This window comes from Lissotriton vulgaris, chromosome 1_2 (assembly GCF_964263255.1).
Source record: "Lissotriton vulgaris chromosome 1_2, aLisVul1.2, whole genome shotgun sequence".
NCBI classification, from domain to species: domain Eukaryota; kingdom Metazoa; phylum Chordata; class Amphibia; order Caudata; family Salamandridae; genus Lissotriton; species Lissotriton vulgaris.
Genome location: NC_141686.1, coordinates 365,054,665 through 365,074,762, shown reverse-complemented (window position 1 = coordinate 365,074,762; position 20,098 = coordinate 365,054,665). Strand labels below are relative to the sequence as shown.

Here is a 20,098-nt window from a genome sequence, read left to right as displayed (position 1 = left end):
AACTTCACTGTACCGTTGTTTAGTGCACAGCATGACATCATTGTTCTAGCACTAAGCATGCCAGAAAAGAACAGTCCTTGAGGTGCGAACAGTAAACTGTACCACTACCTGTATTCATGTCGCTTCTGTTCTAATTTAACATGCCTGGCCACGTATCCACAGTGTCTTTCCCTTCTCTTCCTCATTTTTCCCACAAATGTCGTTTGTATGTAGCATGAAAGGCAACTGTTTATAATTCCAAGACAAACATGATTTATATATTTGTCCTGAAGATGATGCCATTTATCTTGTTTTTCGGCATCGAAACGTCATCGACACAATAGGATCATATGTACTGAATATGCTTGTGAATACTATGTACAATGGTCACTCAAACTATAATCAAGTCTGTTCCCTGATTATAAGTATACAGACCGAATTGCTCGCTCTTGCCTATATTTTTTGTTTTGTCTTGTTCACTGTAGGTCACGGGCTGTGCCCCCTTGACATCACTTTCTGATTTTGTGCATCACCAAATAAATTCCTGTCCGGCTGGACAAAGGACATAAATAATATTCAGTTTGTGTCTATCCTTATCTTGATTCCCCAAACTACTAGGGTCCACTGTTTTTTGTAATACGAATCTCAGTCACATCATATCTCGCCTGCATGGATCAAAATCATCAACTTCTCCTCTTCGATCACCTCCATGCCGACATCCCTCAAACTTGGCCAAGTCACCCCCCTCATCAAACAACACAGACGCCGTCTAGAACAACCTTAACAATTACAGACCTATATTTATTCACATCTACCTTCAGAAGCAAGTCTCATCAAAGCACAAGAGTGCTGATGAACTTAGTAGTCCATACGCTGGTACTTTTCAGACTGGATTATTGGAACTCTTTCCTGTCTGGCCTTCCCTAAGAAAATTAGCATCACCGAGAGAAACGCTTCATACAGTTATCCACGTTGTGACAGGTTTTTTTATCACATTTCTTCTGTACTTCACATCCTACAACAGACCAATGTAACACTGAATGCATCATCCACAAAGCCCTCCACAACTCCACACCCTTCTACTTGGTAGAAAAACTCAAAATCTCTGGATCTGAACAAGGATCGAGAATTCGTAAAGTCCTTCTGTTGGAACAAGCGACTTTCAGGCAAGAATGCTATATAAAACTCGCCTTCTCTGCCAGTGCTACAAGGATCTGGAACTCCCTCCCACAACCTCCTTGAACAACCACAAGTCTTGCCACAATTAACAAGCATTGGCATAGCCAATAGGTTTAGCCTTTGGGGCCTTGTAAGTGTTTGACCATGCAACAGTTAATGTTGTTGCACCAAGGATATTGTGCTGCATAACTAAATACTTATAAGGTCCCAAAAGCAAGACCTATTGGCTATGCCAATGCTTGTTATCTGAAGACTTTAGGGAATGCTCGGTAGGTTAAATTGTGGGGATCCACACAGATTCCAGAGCTTTCCACCACAGAAATTAAAGGTTTCTTTCTTATTTACAAAGTTTGAGGTTTGCAAGGGATTCTGGGTAACAGAACCTGGTGAGAGCCAGACATGTCACCCCCTCCTGGATTTCCTCGGGTGTCTAGTTTTCAAAAATGTATAGTTTTGCTAGGTTTCCATAGGTGTCTGTCAATTTTACAAAATACAGAGATCTTCACTTTTTAGCCAGTATAATTTTAGACTATCTCGTATTGCCATGTTTTTTTTTTTTAACAGAGTTTTATATAGCGCAAACTTGACCCAAATAGGGTATCAGAGCGCTTTACATAGCACCAGTGGCATTACATGAGGACACATTCAGTTTTTGTTAGGCACGGAGAGATTAAGTGATTTGCAAAAATCACAGGATGTTCAGCGTCATTGCCGAGATTAGAACGAAGTTCCCCAGATTCGAGGTCGACCGCCCTAGTCGTTGGGCCGATTTACAAAAAGGGGGTGGTGATGAACAGAGTGTCTGAGTTAAACAGACCACTCTTACCCAGTCCAAAGATCAGGGCTTGATCCATCACCGTTATTTATCTCACTGCCCCATCCCAGTTCAGAACCTGGCTATATGCAAATCAGTCTGTCCCTGGGCCAGTGCATCATGGGAACAGGGCAGACTAAACTACCAAGCCAATTCTTCACCAGAAAGGAGATAAGCTACCGGGGGCCGGTTTCTGGCATTTCAGCCTTCTTCGGCCCGGCTTGCTTGAATCCTGATGGAGCAGTGAGAAAGGGACTCATGTCTGAGTATACCCTGCCACACCTATAGTGGCCAAAAACGATTTACAAAAAGGGGGTGGTGATGAACAGAGTGTCTGAGTTAAACAGACCACTCTTACCCAGTCCAAAGATCAGGGCTTGATCCATCACCGTTATTTATCTCACTGCCCCATCCCAGTTCAGAACCTGGCTATATGCAAATCAGTCTGTCCCTAGCCCAGTGCATCATGGGAACAGGGCAGACTAAACTACCAAGCCAATTCTTCACCAGAAAGGAGACAAGCTACCGGGGACCGGTTTCTGGCATTTCAGCCTTCTTCGGCCCGGCTTGCTTGAATCCTGATGGAGCAGTGAGAAAGGGACTCATGTCTGAGTATACCCTGCCACACCTATAGTGGCCAAAAACGATTTACAAAAAGGGGGTGGTGATGAACAGAGTGTCTGAGTTAAACAGACCACTCTTACCCAGTCCAAAGATCAGGGCTTGATCCATCACCGTTATTTATCTCACTGCCCCATCCCAGTTCAGAACCTGGCTATATGCAAATCAGTCTGTCCCTGGCCCAGTGCATCATGGGAACAGGGCAGACTAAACTACCAAGCCAATTCTTCACCAGAAAGGAGACAAGCTACCGGGGACCGGTTTCTGGCATTTCAGCCTTCTTCGGCCCGGCTTGCTTGAATCCTGATGGAGCAGTGAGAAAGGGACTCATGTCTGAGTATACCCTGCCACACCTATAGTGGCCAAAAACGATTTACAAAAAGGGGGTGGTGATGAACAGAGTGTCTGAGTTAAACAGACCACTCTTACCCAGTCCAAAGATCAGGGCTTGATCCATCACCGTTATTTATCTCACTGCCCCATCCCAGTTCAGAACCTGGCTATATGCAAATCAGTCTGTCCCTGGCCCAGTGCATCATGGGAACAGGGCAGACTAAACTACCAAGCCAATTCTTCACCAGAAAGGAGACAAGCTACCGGGGACCGGTTTCTGGCATTTGAGCCTTCTTCGGCCCGGCTTGCTTGAATCCTGATGGAGCAGTGAGAAAGGGACTCATGTCTGAGTATACCCTGCCACACCTATAGTGGCCAAAAACGATTTACAAAAAGGGGGTGGTGATGAACAGAGTGTCTGAGTTAAACAGACCACTCTTACCCAGTCCAAAGATCAGGGCTTGATCCATCACCGTTATTTATCTCACTGCCCCATCCCAGTTCAGAACCTGGCTATATGCAAATCAGTCTGTCCCTGGCCCAGTGCATCATGGGAACAGGGCAGACTAAACTACCAAGCCAATTCTTCACCAGAAAGGAGACAAGCTACCGGGGACCGGTTTCTGGCATTTGAGCCTTCTTCGGCCCGGCTTGCTTGAATCCTGATGGAGCAGTGAGAAAGGGACTCATGTCTGAGTATACCCTGCCACACCTATAGTGGCCAAAAACGATTTACAAAAAGGGGGTGGTGATGAACAGAGTGTCTGAGTTAAACAGACCACTCTTACCCAGTCCAAAGATCAGGGCTTGATCCATCACCGTTATTTATCTCACTGCCCCATCCCAGTTCAGAACCTGGCTATATGCAAATCAGTCTGTCCCTGGCCCAGTGCATCATGGGAACAGGGCAGACTAAACTACCAAGCCAATTCTTCACCAGAAAGGAGACAAGCTACCGGGGACCGGTTTCTGGCATTTCAGCCTTCTTCGGCCCGGCTTGCTTGAACCCTGATGGAGCAGTGAGAAAGGGACTCATGTCTGAGTATACCCTGCCACACCTATAGTGGCCAAAAACGATTTACAAAAAGGGGGTGGTGATGAATAGAGTGTCTGAGTTAAACAGACCACTCTTACCCAGTCCAAAGATCAGGGCTTGATCCATCACCGTTATTTATCTCACTGCCCCATCCCAGTTCAGAACCTGGCTATATGCAAATCAGTCTGTCCCTGGCCCAGTGCATCATGGGAACAGGGCAGACTAAACTACCAAGCCAATTCTTCACCAGAAAGGAGACAAGCTACCGGGGACCGGTTTCTGGCATTTCAGCCTTCTTCGGCCCGGCTTGCTTGAATCCTGATAGAGCAGTGAGAAAGGGACTCATGTCTGAGTATACCCTGCCACACCTATAGTGGCCAAAAACAATTTACAAAAAGGGGGTGGTGATGAACAGAGTGTCTGAGTTAAACAGACCACTCTTACCCAGTCCAAAGATCAGGGCTTGATCCATCACCATTATTTATCTCACTGCCCCATCCCAGTTCAGAACCTGGCTATATGCAAATCAGTCTGTCCCTGGCCCAGTGCATCATGGGAACAGGGCAGACTAAACTACCAAGCCAATTCTTCACCAGAAAGGAGACAAGCTACCGGGGACCGGTTTCTGGCAATTCAGCCTTCTTCGGCCCGGCTTGCTTGAATCCTGATGGAGCAGTGAGAAAGGGACTCATGTCTGAGTCCCTTTCTGAGTCCCGGGCCGAAGAGGCTGAAATGCCAGAAACCGGTCCCCGGTAGCTTGTTTCCTTCCCAGTGTAAGAATTGGCTTTTGTAGTTTGGTTTGCCCTGTTCCCATCATGCACTGGGACAGGAACAGACTAATTTGCATACAGCCAGGTTCTGAAACTGGGATGGTGCAGTGAGCTAAAAAACGGTGTTGGATCTAGCCCTGATCTCTTGACTGGGTGAGAGTATTCTGTTTAATTCAGAGACTCTGTCCCTCACCACCCCTTGTTGTAAATATTTTTGTCCACCCTAAGCGTGGAAGGGTATACTCAGATGTGAGTCCCTTGCTCATTGCACCATCAGGATTCAAGCAAGCCGGGCCGAAGAGGCTGAAATGCCAGAAACCGGTCCCCGGTAGCTTGTTTCCTTCCCAGTGTAAGAATTGGCGTTTTTAGTTTGGTTTGCCCTGTTCCCATCATGCACTGGGACAGGAACAGACTAATTTGCATACAGCCAGGTTCTGAAACTGGGATGGAGCAGTGAGCTAAAAAACGGTGTTGGATCTAGCCCTGATCTCTTGACTGGGTGAGAGTATTCTGTTTAATTCAGAGACTCTGTCCCTCACCACCCCTTGTTGTAAATATTCTAGTCGTTGGGCCAACTGCTCTCCCCATGTTGTTCTTGAAGAAGCTCCAAGACCCCTATCTTTCTTTATGTGCAGCCTCCTTTTTGTGGGCCTGCCTGCGCAGGAGGCGGCTATTATAAGGGAGAAACATGTGGAATTTAGCCTCTTGTTTATTGGTGCTTGAAAAGGTATTGGTGGAAATTCATGTAATTAAGTTTTATCATGCCAAATGTATTTCCTCTGTCATCTTGTTTTATAACGTAGACATGTTGGGCCCGATTCACAGAATGAACTTAAGACTCAATCCTAAACTTACTACTATTTTGGTATTCACAGAATGCACTTACTACTTTTGGCATTCATAGAATGAACTTACTACTTTTGGTATTCACAGAAGTTAGGATTTAGACTTAAGTCTGTCTTAAGTCTGTCCTAAGTTTGTCTTAAGTCTGTTTTAAGACTAACTTAAGACAAAATCCTAACTTCTGTGAATATCAAAAGTAGTAAGTTCATTCTGTGAATGCCGAAAGTAGTAAGTGCATTCTGTGAATACCAAAATAGTAGTAAGTTCAGGATTGAGTCTTAAGTTCATTCTGTGAATCCGGCCCGTTATTTTTATCTATGGGTGGTAGGTTATTGCTGCTTGATGAACTATTGCTTTTCCAGTATTAAGATCAATTTCCGAATTGTTGGCTATAGTACAAATAGTAGGGTATTTTGCAAGGGCAATGATCTATGTTTATTAATTACTTCAAATAAAGTTCATTGGATTGTATAGGTTTATAGGTTTCCCTAGGTGCCAGCAGATGTAGGGTTCAAAATCTACAGCTTGGCACTTTCCACAAAAAGGGTCAGTTTTTAATGTAAAAATGTGATGTGTACACGTTGCGTTTTGGGCCGTTTCCTGCCGCTGGCACTATGCCTACCCAGATAAGTGTTAAGATAATAAAGAATGTTTGCTCTTTTACCTAAATTAAGAACAGATTGCTCAAAACCCATGGACTGGTATACGGTCTTCAATCTTCTGCTTGATACTTAAAATTTCTGGTAAACATCCTTCACAACGCGGTCAAAACACTGCGGTACCATTACGACGTGTCTTTTACAACGCAAGTCGTTACCGCGACTTACGCTGGAGGGCGCTCTAGACTAAGGAATAGTAGATTTACTGTTCCAACACCTTCCCTACTGTACGTAGGCTGGAGTTGGAATAGTAAATCTTACTATTCCTAAATCCAGCACCCTACATCGCAAGTCGTGTTAACGACTTGCGTTGTAAAAGATGCGTTGTGATGTACCGCGATCATTTTGATCGCGTTGTAACATCATACATCCAAATTTCTAGAGCAGAAACCAAAACTACAGTCAATACCCTACATCATAGTCGTGGCCAGGGGTGTGCGCGTGCCTGGGGGGCAGAGGTGGGGAGATCCGGGGGGGGAGGGGGGAGGCTAGAAGGGGGGGTAGGATGAGGGTTGAAGTATGAATGTGGTTTTGCCGCTGCAGTTCAGGTTTTTCCCCATTTTGTTCTCCAATACATCATCTGTTTGTAAGTCCAAACTGGAGGGCCCACTCTGAACTGTCTGGATGGGAGTTAGTCCAGTGTGCTGGTTCTTATAAACAACCCCGGACTTTGTACCCGGGCATCAGGGTTCCGACAATTTGGGGCAAACATCGCATGTAGTATTAGTTGCACAGTTTGAATGTCATAAATATTGCATACCATGTTGATGGGCTCATACTACTTGGGTAGTCTAACTGATATTGATCGTCCTAAGCTGCATGATGAGCTAATATTTACAGGGTCGCACAAAGGCAGGGACATGTGCACAGATTTCAACCCGTCCCTCCTGTCAGCCTCGCTAATCAGGAAAGATGTAGTTGCATCACAATTCTGTTTAGAAACACACCTTCAATCAATCAATCAATCAATCAATCACGGCATTTGTAAAGCACACTACTTACCCGGGAGGGTCTCAAGGCGTTGGGAGAGAGGGTATGTCACTGCTCGAACAGCCAGGTCTTGAGCTGCTTCCTGAAGGAGAGATGGTCTTGGGTTCGCCGAAGGTGGGTGGGGATGGAGTTCCAGGTCTTGGCTGCCAGGTAGGAGAAGGATCTTCCTCCGGCGGTGGCTCTGCGGATACGTGGTACGGTGGCGAGGGCGTGGCTGGTCGATCGTAGCTGGCGGGTGGGCGTGTAGAAGGTCATGCGGTCGTTGAGGTACTTGGGGCCCAGGTCGTGGAGGGCCTTGTGTGCGTGGGTGAGGAGTCTGACTGTGATTCTCTTGCTGACGGAGAGCCAGTGCAGGTCTCTCAAGTGTCTGGTGATGTGGCTGTGTCGGGGGATGTCCAGGATGAGATGTGCGGAGGCGTTCTGGATGCGTTGGAGTCTTTTTTGAAGTTTGGCTGTGGTTCCGGCGTAGAGGGTGTTCCCGTAGTCTAGTCGGCTGGTGACGAGTGCCTGGGTAACGGTCTTCCTGGTTTCAGTGGGAATCCATCTGAAGATCTTGCGGAGCCTGCGCAGGGTGTTGAAGCACAAAGATGAAACGGCGTTGACTTGTCTGGTCATCGACAGGGAGGTGTCCAGGATGAAGCCCAGGTTGCGTGCGTGGTCTGTTGGCTTGGGAGCGGTGCCCAGGGCCGGGGGCCACCAGGAGTCGTCCCAGGCGGAGGGTGATGATCCCAGGATGAGGACTTCCGTCTTGTCTGAGTTCAGTTTAAGGTGGCTGTTCTTCATCCAGTCGGTGACGTCTTTCATCCCTTCGTGTAGGCTGGCTCTGGCGGTGGTGGGGTCGTTGGTGAGGGAGAGGATCAGCTGGGTGTCGTCGGCGTAGGAGATGATGTTGAGGTTGTGTTGCCGTGCGATGGCTGCGAGTGGGCTCATGTAGACGTTGAAGAGGGTTGGGCTGAGTAAAGATCCTTGTGGTACGCCGCAGATGACTTTGGTGGCCTTGGATCTGAACGGGGGGAGGCGGACTCTCTGGGTTCTTCCGGCGAGGAACGAGATGATCCACTCCAGAGCCTTCTCTCGGATTCCGATGTTGCTGAGGCGCTTCACTAGGGTGCGGTAGCAGACAGTGTCGAACGCCGCAGAGAGGTCCAGGAGGATGAGGGCCGCTGTTTCCCCGTTGTCGATCAGGGTTCTGATGTCGTCGGTGGATGCGATTAGGGCGGTCTCGGTGCTGTGGTTGGACCGAAAACCGGACTGCGAGGGGTCGAGGGATCCGTTCGTCTCGAGGAAGGCGGCGAGCTGTCTGTTGATGGTCTTCTCGATGACTTTGGCCGGAAAAGGGAGGAGCGAGATGGGACTTTCACTGCAATTGGCGTTGGCTTCATTCAATTATATTATAAAATCACCCGTTCATCTTGCAAGTTTTTTGCTCAGATTATGCCCCAAGAACGCATGCGTGCAGAACCATCACTAAATGGACAGAAAGACAGAAAATTCAATTTCTGTTATCATTTAAACATCAAGTTTGGTACACTTTGCAACCTTTTTGGCAAAAATATTCGACGCACCCACCCACATTTTGGGTATTCCACTCCAACTACACCAACAGTATGCACGCAAACCAAAAGGTGTACAGTAAAAGGTTCACAGAAGAAAAGGGTGCTGCCAATAGCCCCAGAATCCCGTCAACTAAATTGTAACAAGCAACCCCCCACATTGCGGAGATTAAGCCAAAACCAAATGCCATAAAATCATGTGTATATACCAAAAAATGGCCTGCACTTCATCTCAGAGAGCTAGTACATATTGTCATGGGAGTCCGATAAACATTTCATGTCCGTTGGCCCATTTAGATCTGTGTTGTGACAGCACAACAATGGGAAGAGTTTTGGAAGAAAACCAAAGACTTCATGCAATTTGTATCGCAGCAGCCATAGCAAAAAACCCAAACATTAGTCTTACCCGAGCTCAGGCTGTCATCGCCTAACAAAACATACACAGTCCGATTGGCATGTAGTCTGATCGTTCGCAAAACCGCGTACTCGCGCCAGTATATTTCAAACAGCAAAGGCCTATCTTCACTCACCACGTCACACAAATGGGCGTCAGGCATTGCATCACACTGCTTGTGTATTGAAATACCTAAAAGGTTGCGTGATTTGTCATGGAAACACGTAATGGCCATAGCCAATCCAACGCAGCGTCACCCTGCGCATCAGGCAGAGTTTGCCTATTGTTTACAAAGACAAAATAACCTGTTGAAACAAACTTAACTTTATTGTTCCAACCAAAAGCAACATCTTCTCAAGCATGCTAAAAGTGATTCCAGCAACCTTAAAACAAACCAATACTTGTAACAAAACGTGATGCCTAGTGCACAATCACTTCCATTAGATCTTAAGCCGAGCGTTACCACATCTTCAGCCTTAATCGTAATCATCCAATATCGGAAGTGTTATAAATCTCAAAACCTCCCTTGCCAAAAAGTTGCAAAGCCGATTCAGAAAACGAAGATAGACCTTAATAGTGTGAAAGACAGAGGATCAACAGTGCAATGACAGTCAGACAGTAATTCATAAATTTCCATACATACAAAACAAGCCCGGGATTTGTGTGCACGTACGCGCGCTTAAAGAACATAAAAACAAGCACAAGCGCGTGTGCCTCGCGCGGCAGCAGGGGGAGGGGAGAGAGGAGGGGGGCCTGCGCTATTTCCTTGCGGGAGCGTGCGGCACGGCGCAATAATTGATAACATATGGCGTCAGCTGCTCACTCCCGCAAGTGAATCGCCGGATGTGCCCGCGTAGCCATTGGAAGCAATGCAACGCGTGCACGTTTTTGCAGGGAAAGCTGTGTCAATTACTGAAGGTCTCTTTCCTAAGCAACACATGCGCGCTGCGTGGGCGAGACCTAAAAAGGAACTCAAAATCCTCCTATTTGAGAGATGCTTTGGATAAATCTGTGATCGATTTTCTGCATCTACTTTTCCAATTTATCCACATATTAACTCTTTGAACTTTTTCCCCTGACGTGATCTATGGGGGTAGTCTATTTTATTTGATGCTTATCTGATATTTTATGGCACATCTAATCTGCATTTTGGTCTTCCTTCTTTAGAAAAGTGCTTCAATGCCCTTCAGCCAAGATTGTACTATATAAAACCAGAAAAATAAACACATTTGGTATAACAAAGAGAAACCAGAAAAAAGATCTTTTTGAAAAGATTGTGCAGATTTGTCAAAAGATTCCAAAGATGTTAGCAAATAAATAATTGCTTTTCAATGAAAACTCTTATAACCACAAACTACGTGGGAGGGAAGGAAGGAAGAGTGGGAGAGGGAGAGAGAGAGAGAGAGAGAGAGAGAGAGAGAGAGAGAGAGAGAAAGAGAGAGTGAGAGAGAAAGAGAAAGAGAAAGAAAATAGAGAAAGATAGAAAGAGAAAGAGAGAGTGCTAGAAAGGGAAAGAGAGAGAAAGATAGAAAGGAAGAGAGAGAGAAAGAGAAAGATAGAAATTAAGAGAAAGAGAGCGATAGAGAAGACAGAGAAAGAGAGAGAGAAAGAGAGAGAGAATGAGAGAGAGAGAATGAGAGAAAGAGAAAGAGAGAGAGAGAGAAAGAAAAGAAAGAAAGAGAGAAAGAGAGAAAGAGAAAGAGAGAGAGAGAGAGAGAGAGAGAGACACTATGGTTTAAGTGAGTTTCAAATAATTTTTTTCATTAGGATGTTAAAAGCAATCCCAATATTAACTTCACTGTAACCTTTGTGTTTTAGATCCACAACTGCCAGACAGCACTAAAGACATCTTAAAGATATTCAGGAAGCATCCCTGGGAATACATTCCACCCATTCCTTACCATTGGGTTTGTGGTTTGTAACTCACATCCGTCCCTCCTGCTGCCCAAACCTTGTTTACTGTATTCTTCCACGAACACGCTTTCTGTAAAAAAGGCCTTTAAATCTTGTTTTTATCTTGTCACATTTGCTGTGCATTCAAAGACAGAGGTCAAATGTCAAGCTCTCTTTGAGGGAGCTTGGTGTTTACTTTTCTTCCTATGTCTTCAAAATTAGAGAATGTATGTGACAATTCTGCTGAGTATCCATACAAGAGGAGAAGGTGTAAGATTTGTTTTCTAGCACACAACAAAAAACAAACACTGGCAAAGCCAACTGGTCTTGCATTACGGACCTACTGACTTTGGAAATTACTTTCAGCAGTGTCCCACACCATCAGTCAAAAAAGAAATATCCTACTGCATTTTGCCGGGTTACCAAGATTGACTCGTTACTGAGGCCTACCCTATGAATTTTAATCAAATGTGGTTGATATGATTCATGAAAATAGAATGCTTGGTACGGAGAGTTATTACTGTGCCATCGATAAGTTCTTTAGGTGCTGCACCTAAAAATGCTAAGATTACAAAAAAATTCTGAATGCCGGGAAAGGGGGCTATTAGTCTGAGAAGAAGCTAGATAATGTTGCTCTCTGTTGCAGGGAATCCCAGCTCACAATCAGAGCCTGAGAAGTCTTTCCCTAGTGTGAGTATGTTATTTTTTAAAAGTAGTTTGATCGCACAATACTTTACTTGACTATTTTCCTCAAGATACCATTAGCAAAGCGGCCAATGATTTCCAAATCAGCCTATGGGCTTGCGGTCTTTCACGGTATTGGGTGTAAATGCCTGTGATGTTCTGATAGTTTTCTGCTTGAATATGGCCACCACGCAGGCAGCATCGAATGCGCTGGCCTTGCAGGGCGTGAAGGTAATTTTACAGCCCTCCCACACCTCCTTCACAGCAGGCACAAGGTGTGGGGGGGTCTCCCCGCACTCAGGTGTGTTATTTATTTATTCATTCAGTGTTTTATATAGCATAAACATGACAAGTGGGTATCAGAGGGCTTCATAATTCTATAGCATTGTACTTCTGACATTTGGTTTGATTAGTCCTTTAAACAAACTACCAAGTATATATATTACATTTTAAGTGGAAAGCATTTCTACTTTACAAATAATACATGTCCTAAACATTACTAGAGATCAACTTACATTACAATAGTATGTGTCCTAAATATTACAACATGTGACATTTTAGAAATACATGTACTAAGAATACCTCATATCATTTAGTACAGTGGATTGTACGTAGCAAACAGACTGGTTACAGAATATACAGCTATTATCCTATATTGCTTTTGGCCCGGAAACGTTGTACAGATGTGGCAGGGTCGTGTCATGATGCTGCTGGTGAGAGCTGCCAGAAGATGCTTCAATGTCACGACCCTCTGTACATGCCAATGTCCCCTCCACCCCAAGCCGTCCTTCCATTACCTTAGGTGCCAACTTTACAGTCGACAGTGAAGTTTCTGTTCCGCAGCAGTATACATGAGCACTTTAGTTGAAACGGCTGCTACCGTTATGCGAAGGGGAGGTGGTGAAGGCAAGAAAATGAAGTAATTTGCTTTTATAAATAACAAGCAAGGAGAGGCAAGCAGCGATGAGTGAGACAGTGAGGAACTGGCTCTCTTACTTGGAAGTCATAGAAAGATCAGGCTTTTTAGGGGAAACATCGTCTGACATTTGATCTCGGTCTGTGAATGAACAGCAAATGTGATGAGATATGAACAAGAATTACAGCCGTTTACAAAAAAAAACTTGGAGCGAGTGAAAAAAGTGCTCATATGAAGTGCTCTTAGACAAAGAAAAAAGAAAAAGTGCCTAAAGCAGTTTATAATATGGGGCCATTGCAAGGATACAAGTAACGGGACGGTGCTCCATGGGAGGGAACAATCTACGAAAAGGAGGGACAAGTAGGAAAGATTATTCATTTGGAAGCAAGGCTGTTTAAAGGAGTTTCGAAGAAACAAATAAAAAGCAATGGGTGTGTAGTAAGCCCACAAAGTTAAGCGCTGCTGCAGCAAGACCTAAAAAAAGAACTGTGCGGATGTTTCAGAATATATCAGAATTAGTACAAATGAAGCACATTTGTTTTGGATTACTGAAGTGTGGAGAAAAATATTTGAATATGATTGAAACACATTAATACACTAGGGGATGACATTTGCAAACATTATCATTTATGTGCAGTAAAACCATATTTCGGTGTAAATGTAATGATCATTTCAATTGAAAATGTGTTGTTTGTAATGGCAGTGCGCTACCACACCAAGTATACTCCACACTACGCCACTCACCTCCACACCACACCACACCACACCACACCACTCCACTCCACTCCAATTTATGCCACTCACTCCACGAAACAAGCAACACCCGCTCCACGCTCCTCTACTCCATACCACTTAACCCACTCCAATCTACCCCACTCCACTCCAATCTATCCCACTTCACTCCAAAGTACCCCAATCCATCCCACTCTAATTCACCCTACTGTAACTCAATCTACCCCATCCCACTCCAAACTACCCCTCTCCAATCTACCCTACTACACTCAATCTAACCCAATCAACCCTACCACACTCCAATCTTCCCCACTCCACCCCAATCTACCGCACTCCACTCAGATTGACCTCACTCTGCTCCAATATACCCCAGTCTACCCAACTCCACTTCAATTTCCCCCAACTCTAATCTACTCTAATCTAACAAACTTCAACCCAATACACCTCACTCTACTTCAATCCAATTTACCCAACTCCATTTCAATTTCCCCCACTGCAATCTATCCAACTCATTTACACTCATACCACAATCTACCCACTCCAAACTACCACAATCTACCCCACTCCAATCTACCATAATCTACTGCACTCCACTGTAATCTACCCCACTCCATCCAATCTATCCCTCCCCACTTCATCCAATCTACCCCACGCCATCCAATTTACCTCACTCCATCCTATCCACCCCACTACAATCCACCCAATCTACCCCATTCCACTCCACCCTAATCTACCCCACAACACTCCACTCCAATCTATCCAATTCCACTCCACCCTACCCACAGCTAACTCATTCCAGTCGAATCTAATCGACTCCACCCTACCCCACTCCACCCCAAACTTACCTATCCCAATCTAACACATCCAATCTACCCCACTCAAATCTACTCCAATCAATTCTACCACACTCTACCCCACCCCAACCCAATCTACCCTACACCACTCTATATAACTCCACTCTATTCTACTCCAGTCCAATGTACCGCAATCCAAACTACCCCAAAATACTACACTCTAATCTACTCCACTCCAGTCTTCCCCACTCTACTCCAATCTACCTCATTCCACCCTACTCTTTCCCAATCTACCTCACTCCATTTCACCCCAATCCATCCTACTCCACCTCAATCTACTCCACTCCACCCAAATCTACCCCAATTCAATCTACCCCACTTGACTCCAATCTACCCCATTCCACTCTACCCCAGGATGGCACCACAGCTATTTATGGCTTCTTTAGTATTCTTACAGGATGCAGGGAACAAGTCTCTTCATTATGTAATGGTTCGAGGTGTAGCTAGCCAATGAGAGAGCTTCGGGTCCGCAGACCCAACTTTGGGTTTACGTTTCCGAAATGAATGGGCGAAAAAGCTCACTCATCCAATCCAATAAATGGCAGTCTCAAATTTCTTTATAATCAGGAATTTGTGACGCTCCAAGTCAGTGATTCTGAAAAAAATGATGTCAGAACTCAGCTTTTATATGTTATTACAGTTGAGTCCTGCGGGCACAATGCCTGCTGCCAGAGCCAGCAGCTGATGTGAAAAGAAGGTCAAGTCACGAAGCATAATTGAAGCAGCTGTTTAAAGCAAGAAACAGAACTTTGCTTTTATTACTTCTGCTGTATGTTACGAGCTTACTATGAGAAGCAGAGGGAATATGTTTAATAGTTTCCTTAGATAAAGGAAGGGTGGAATCTTCCTGCATGTTTCTACACGTTCCGAGCTGCTGCAGCTTTTTTAAATTGACTTTTATTGAACTGTTTCTAATATCTTTTTGCAACAAATATCAAACAGTTTTTTATGTTTACTTTTGCACAAGAGGTTTTATGTTCATTCTTCATGATTGAAAATATGTTAGCTGCTGCATATGTAGGAGCTAAGCACCAAGGTTTGTGGGAACGGTGATGGTGTGACCATGTATTATACGTGATAAAGTACCGCCTGGTGCATATAATAAGATTATTATAAGTCACCTCAGAGTTCCATAACCTTATAAAGGAACTCTGCCTTCCTCGTTCCTCTATATGGTTATGGAACACCTTGTTGACTTGCAACATCCTTAGAAGGAGCGGCAGGGGTTACTTTATCCATGATATATTTTCCCTAATTTTGGTTAAAGTGACGTTGTAGATGGCTTTGTTAAAACACCTTAATGGGTCTTTAAAAAAAATCCGAAATTCACTTAAAAACAAGGGTAAAATGTATATATGGTGAAGACTAAAACCCGAACAAACTCCTGAAATTTGTAAGTTATGGTTAGAACCACAATCCGTTACTCGCACTATGGGTGTGCAAACCCTAACTCAGCATGTTACGTGTGATGATGCAATGACATTTTCATAATTAAAGAGTTTGCTAAAGGTAGGATGCTGCTGTAGGGAGACCATGACTACTTTTGTCTGCCCATAAAACAATTAACTCTTTACTGAGCTAGAGGTTGGGAGGGTGAACTCACAAGTGACACATAACAAATCACTTTGTGTATCTGTCTACCATGAGGAGGTGTGCACTCCTGGAGAAGCCCGCAGTGGCAACAACATCCCTGGTCAGCCCTGCTGTTGAGGCTGAATACAGACTAGGATTTTTATATCAGGAACTGGAGACGACTGCGTCTTACCCAATGTAACTGTGCAACAGGAAACACAGTTCCCTCTCTAGACTGCGCATGTCAGCTATTCTCAATGAACACCACATCACTTGCCTTAGACTATTATGTGTGATTCTGGCCAGTAATTCCTCCCATGAATAGCGCTATTTCCAGTTCCTCAGCCTGGAATAGGGACGGACAAGGAAGAACGAGAGATGCTGGCCTACTTTTCTCATGCAGAGTCTCATAACCAGGCCTGTTTCTGCACAGGAAGGATGCAGTCCTGTGTGGAACCAGAGAAGGGTGCAGGGACACATCTGCACCCAGTGTACTCGGGGGGTCAGTATCGCTCAGGGGGTTCCACCCAAACCCAAATGATCACCTTGGAGACTTTGTAAAATCTGCCCATATGCATTCTCAAGAGGTTACATGTGTTAGTGCACTCCGCGTATCCATGTATAGCGAAACACATACCTGGGGTGGCTTGGGACGGCAATAAATGTGATTTTGCAATTCTTCTCTTCATGGAGTCTTCATCTGCAGAATTTGTGTCCAGTTCTAGGCATGATGGGGGCACAGGCTGACCCCACTCCTCAGGACAGAGCAGTTCTGTGTTGCAGTTCTGATGTTGATCCTGTGATTCAGGGTTCAGTAGCTTGTTGTTCTGATCTGAGCCCTGTGCATCAGTACAAGCTGGTTCTAGCATGTAGTTCTGATTTGAATCCTTCTCCTCAGGGTGCAGTGGTTCCACCGTGTAGTTCTGATCTGGTTCCTGTGCTTCAGGAAGCACTGACCCTAGCTCTTGGTCCTGTGCCACAGTGTGCAGTGGTTCTAGCTTGTACTTCTGATCTGAACGGTGTGCATCAGTACAGGCCGGTTCTAGATTGTCATTTTGATCTGGTTCCTGTGCTTCAGGGCGCATAGATTCTAGCTCGTAGTTCCCGTTTGGATCCGGCGCATAAGGAAGTTCCTGCTTCAAGCATAGGTGTTGCAGTAGGCATTGGGTTTGTTGTGACCCCAACTCATCAAAGGATAACAGCACAAACTTTATGTGTTCGTCTGATGACATCCCATCAGGTGACACAGGTTGTAGGCTGCGGTTCTCCTGGGGATCTAGGAAATCAAAACACATCAATTCTTTCTCCAAGGGATCATCCTGTCCATTCCCATTTGGTAGCACGGGTTGTACACAGTGGTTTTGCTGTGGTTTGTGTCCATAAGAAAATAGTGGGTGTGGGCAGAGGTTCTGTTGCTGATCCCAGCTATTAGTAGACAATAGGGATGGTTCCTGCTTCAGGTGCCCATCTGGTTCTCTCTTTTTTGGGAACGCTGATTGTATGCTGTGGTCTTGCTGTGGTGTCTGCCCATCAACAAATTCCGAGTGAAGACGCCGCTTTGCCTCCAGTGATCTGCCTGAAGGATCGGTCTGAGGGCACCTGGATACAGTACAATACTGCTGTACTCCATTTCCATCTGGAAACCCAGTTTGCATGCACAGGTCTCGCTTTGACTTGTGTACATCTGGAAACCTAGGTTGCATGCACCGGTCTCGCTTCGACTCATGTACATCTGGAAACTCAGGTTGCATACACTGGTCATGCTGCGACTCGTGTACATCTGGAAACTGAGGATGCATGTACTCGTCCTGCTGCGACTCGTGTACATCTGGAAACCCAGGTTGCATGCACTCATCCTGGTGCGACTCGTGTACATCTGGAAACCCAGGTTGCATGCACTGGTCATGCTGCGACTCGTGTACATCTGGAAATCCAGGATGCATATACTCGTCCTGCTGCGACTCGTGTACATCTGGAAACCCAGGTTGCATGCACTCATCCTGCTGCGACTTGTGTACATCTGGAAACCCAGGTTGCATGCACTGGTCTCGCTTCGACTCGTGTACATCTGGAAACCCAGGTTGCACGCACTGGTCCTGCTGTGGGTCACATTGATGTAGAAACATTGGCTGTAGACAAAGGTTTGGCTCCTCTGGACACCCTTGAATATTGGTTGGAGAAGAGAGCGTACATTCCTGCTTTGGTGCATGCCCATCAGAGAACACCGGCTGAAGACATAAGCTCGGTCCGCCTGGCCTATTAGGCTGAGGTGTCACAGGAGACCGGCTAACAGCACAATCTCTAATGTTCACCGGACAGATCACCTCCAAAGACACTCCACCATTATCTAGGTAACCTTGATCCTTTTCTATCCAGATTTTCTTAATCAGCCCAGCGACTCTAGAAGGTACGTCCTCCACAGTATTCATCAAGTTATCCAGTTTGGCTTCCAACTCCTCCAGCATGGATAGAAGGATAATGTGGGACAGGTTCTCTGAAAGCGACTCCAGGTCCTGGTCCCTCTGAGCATCATTTAGGGATCTTGAAGTTGAGACGTCATGGAGAGGTAAAGGCAGGGCTGTGGCTCTTACGGATTCACGTGAAGACAGCGCTGTCACTTTCTTTTCTGGAGCCCGTCTTCTACCCATTCTGGTACTCTGATTTTCAAGTCTCAAGTGTCTGCAGAGGAAAGGAAAAGAGAAAAGACAACACATGACAACTAGGTCAAAATACTCTTTCCTGTCTCACCAACCCCAGTGTGATCAGAGGAAATTGCGAATTTCTAACACCAGAAAAAAATGCAATCATTAAAATTTAACAATATCCATAATGTAGCACATATACTATGAAAGGCACTGAAATGAAATGCGGTTCCAACAGTATGTCTGTTCCTTGGTCTTCTTAAATTGCACACTTTTATGACAAAAACTGAATACTAGAACAGCCTTGCAGCAATGAAAGGTTTATAATACCCTGGAACACAAGACTGCGCTATCATTTTCACTTGCACTGTACACCTCTCTTTTGCAATATTCGGTTCAGTGACTGAAGCACGCGCCAACATATCAAACCTCTACCGGATCTACAAAATGCTTGTTATGTCATTGCATATGTAGGGCTCGATTCACAGAACTAACTTAAGACAAAATCCTAAACTTACTAGTTTTGGTATTCACAGAAGTTAGGAATGTGAATACCAAAAGTAGTAAGGTTAGGATTTTGTCTTAAGTTAGTACTGTGAATCGGGCCCATAGAGAGCATGTTCAACCTGGGGTTTCTTTGAACTAAATCAGAAATACATAAAAGAGGAGACAACCAATCAAACCAGGGAAGAATCGAGCATGAATAGGCTTGTGGGTTGTCAGATTTCTGGGACAACACTTGAAGTTAGATTCAAAATGGATTTCCCTGGGAGAGAGATCCGAATGGAAGGAGCTTGTACCAAAGCTGCGTCCAACTAATCTGATCTTCTGTAATTTTGGAATAGAAAGTAAATTCAAGTGAGGGGATCTCTCGTTTTGTTCCGGTGTATGCATTTTCACCTGGTTTACAATTAAGTGAGGGGCTAGACCTCTCGCCTCGTTAGAGGTGAGGCAGAGGGTCTTAGTGGGTTTGTTATTTCAATATAGGTGTGGCGCTTGCCCACCTCAGAAGATGATGTAGTAAACAAGATGCGTCGCTGTGAATTACTTGTAGGCTATGAATGGTAATAATGGGTATTCTTACATATACTTGGTTGGCATAATGCGATCTAGATAGGACTGCAGCCTCCACTATTGTTTTTCTTGTCTTGTCTCTTGGGAGGAGTGGGGTTAGTTTCCGAAGCAGTTTCAGCACAAATCTGTATTTAGATCCTCCTGCTCCAGCAGCTGGGTCTTGCTAAGATTGCTATTGATTATCACTCAGAGGCTCTTAGCTGTCGGTTAGGCTCCGGTAACAATCTCATTTTTGTTGGAGAGCAAAGTTGGTTCCAAAGATTGGTCTTATTCTTTAGAATTACAATCTCAGTTTTGTCTGATTGAACCGCATCAAGTAATCATTAAATTGAATCATATTTTGAGACTGGAGTGGTGAGACGGACATTCTGCCCACACAAATTAACAACTGAGAGTAGGTATAGTTATAAAGCCTGGAACCTCTTGAAGATAGTTCTCTAACCAATAGTTTTTGCAGGTTAAGGGAGCAGAGGTATTGGCCTATAATTCTTGGTTATATCCGGGACTTCTCCCTGGTTTTTCAGTGACTTGAGCTCTACAGCATTTTGAAACGCGCTTGG

General features: G+C 45.0%; 1 protein-coding gene across 1 annotated transcript in view; it reads right to left on the bottom strand.

Annotated features, from left to right (window-relative positions):
- The window catches only part of LOC147736890 (uncharacterized), a 42,430-nt gene extending 23,960 nt beyond the window's left edge, over positions 1–18,470 (bottom strand). The window contains exons 1-2 of the mRNA XM_086952718.1: positions 17,745–18,470; positions 16,460–17,576 (exon numbers count right to left, since the gene is read on the bottom strand). Coding sequence (XP_086808844.1) covers positions 16,460–17,576; positions 17,745–18,470 — 1,843 coding nt within the window. The remainder of the gene's footprint in view (positions 1–16,459; positions 17,577–17,744) is intronic.
- Between the last annotated feature and the right edge of the window lie 1,628 nt (positions 18,471–20,098).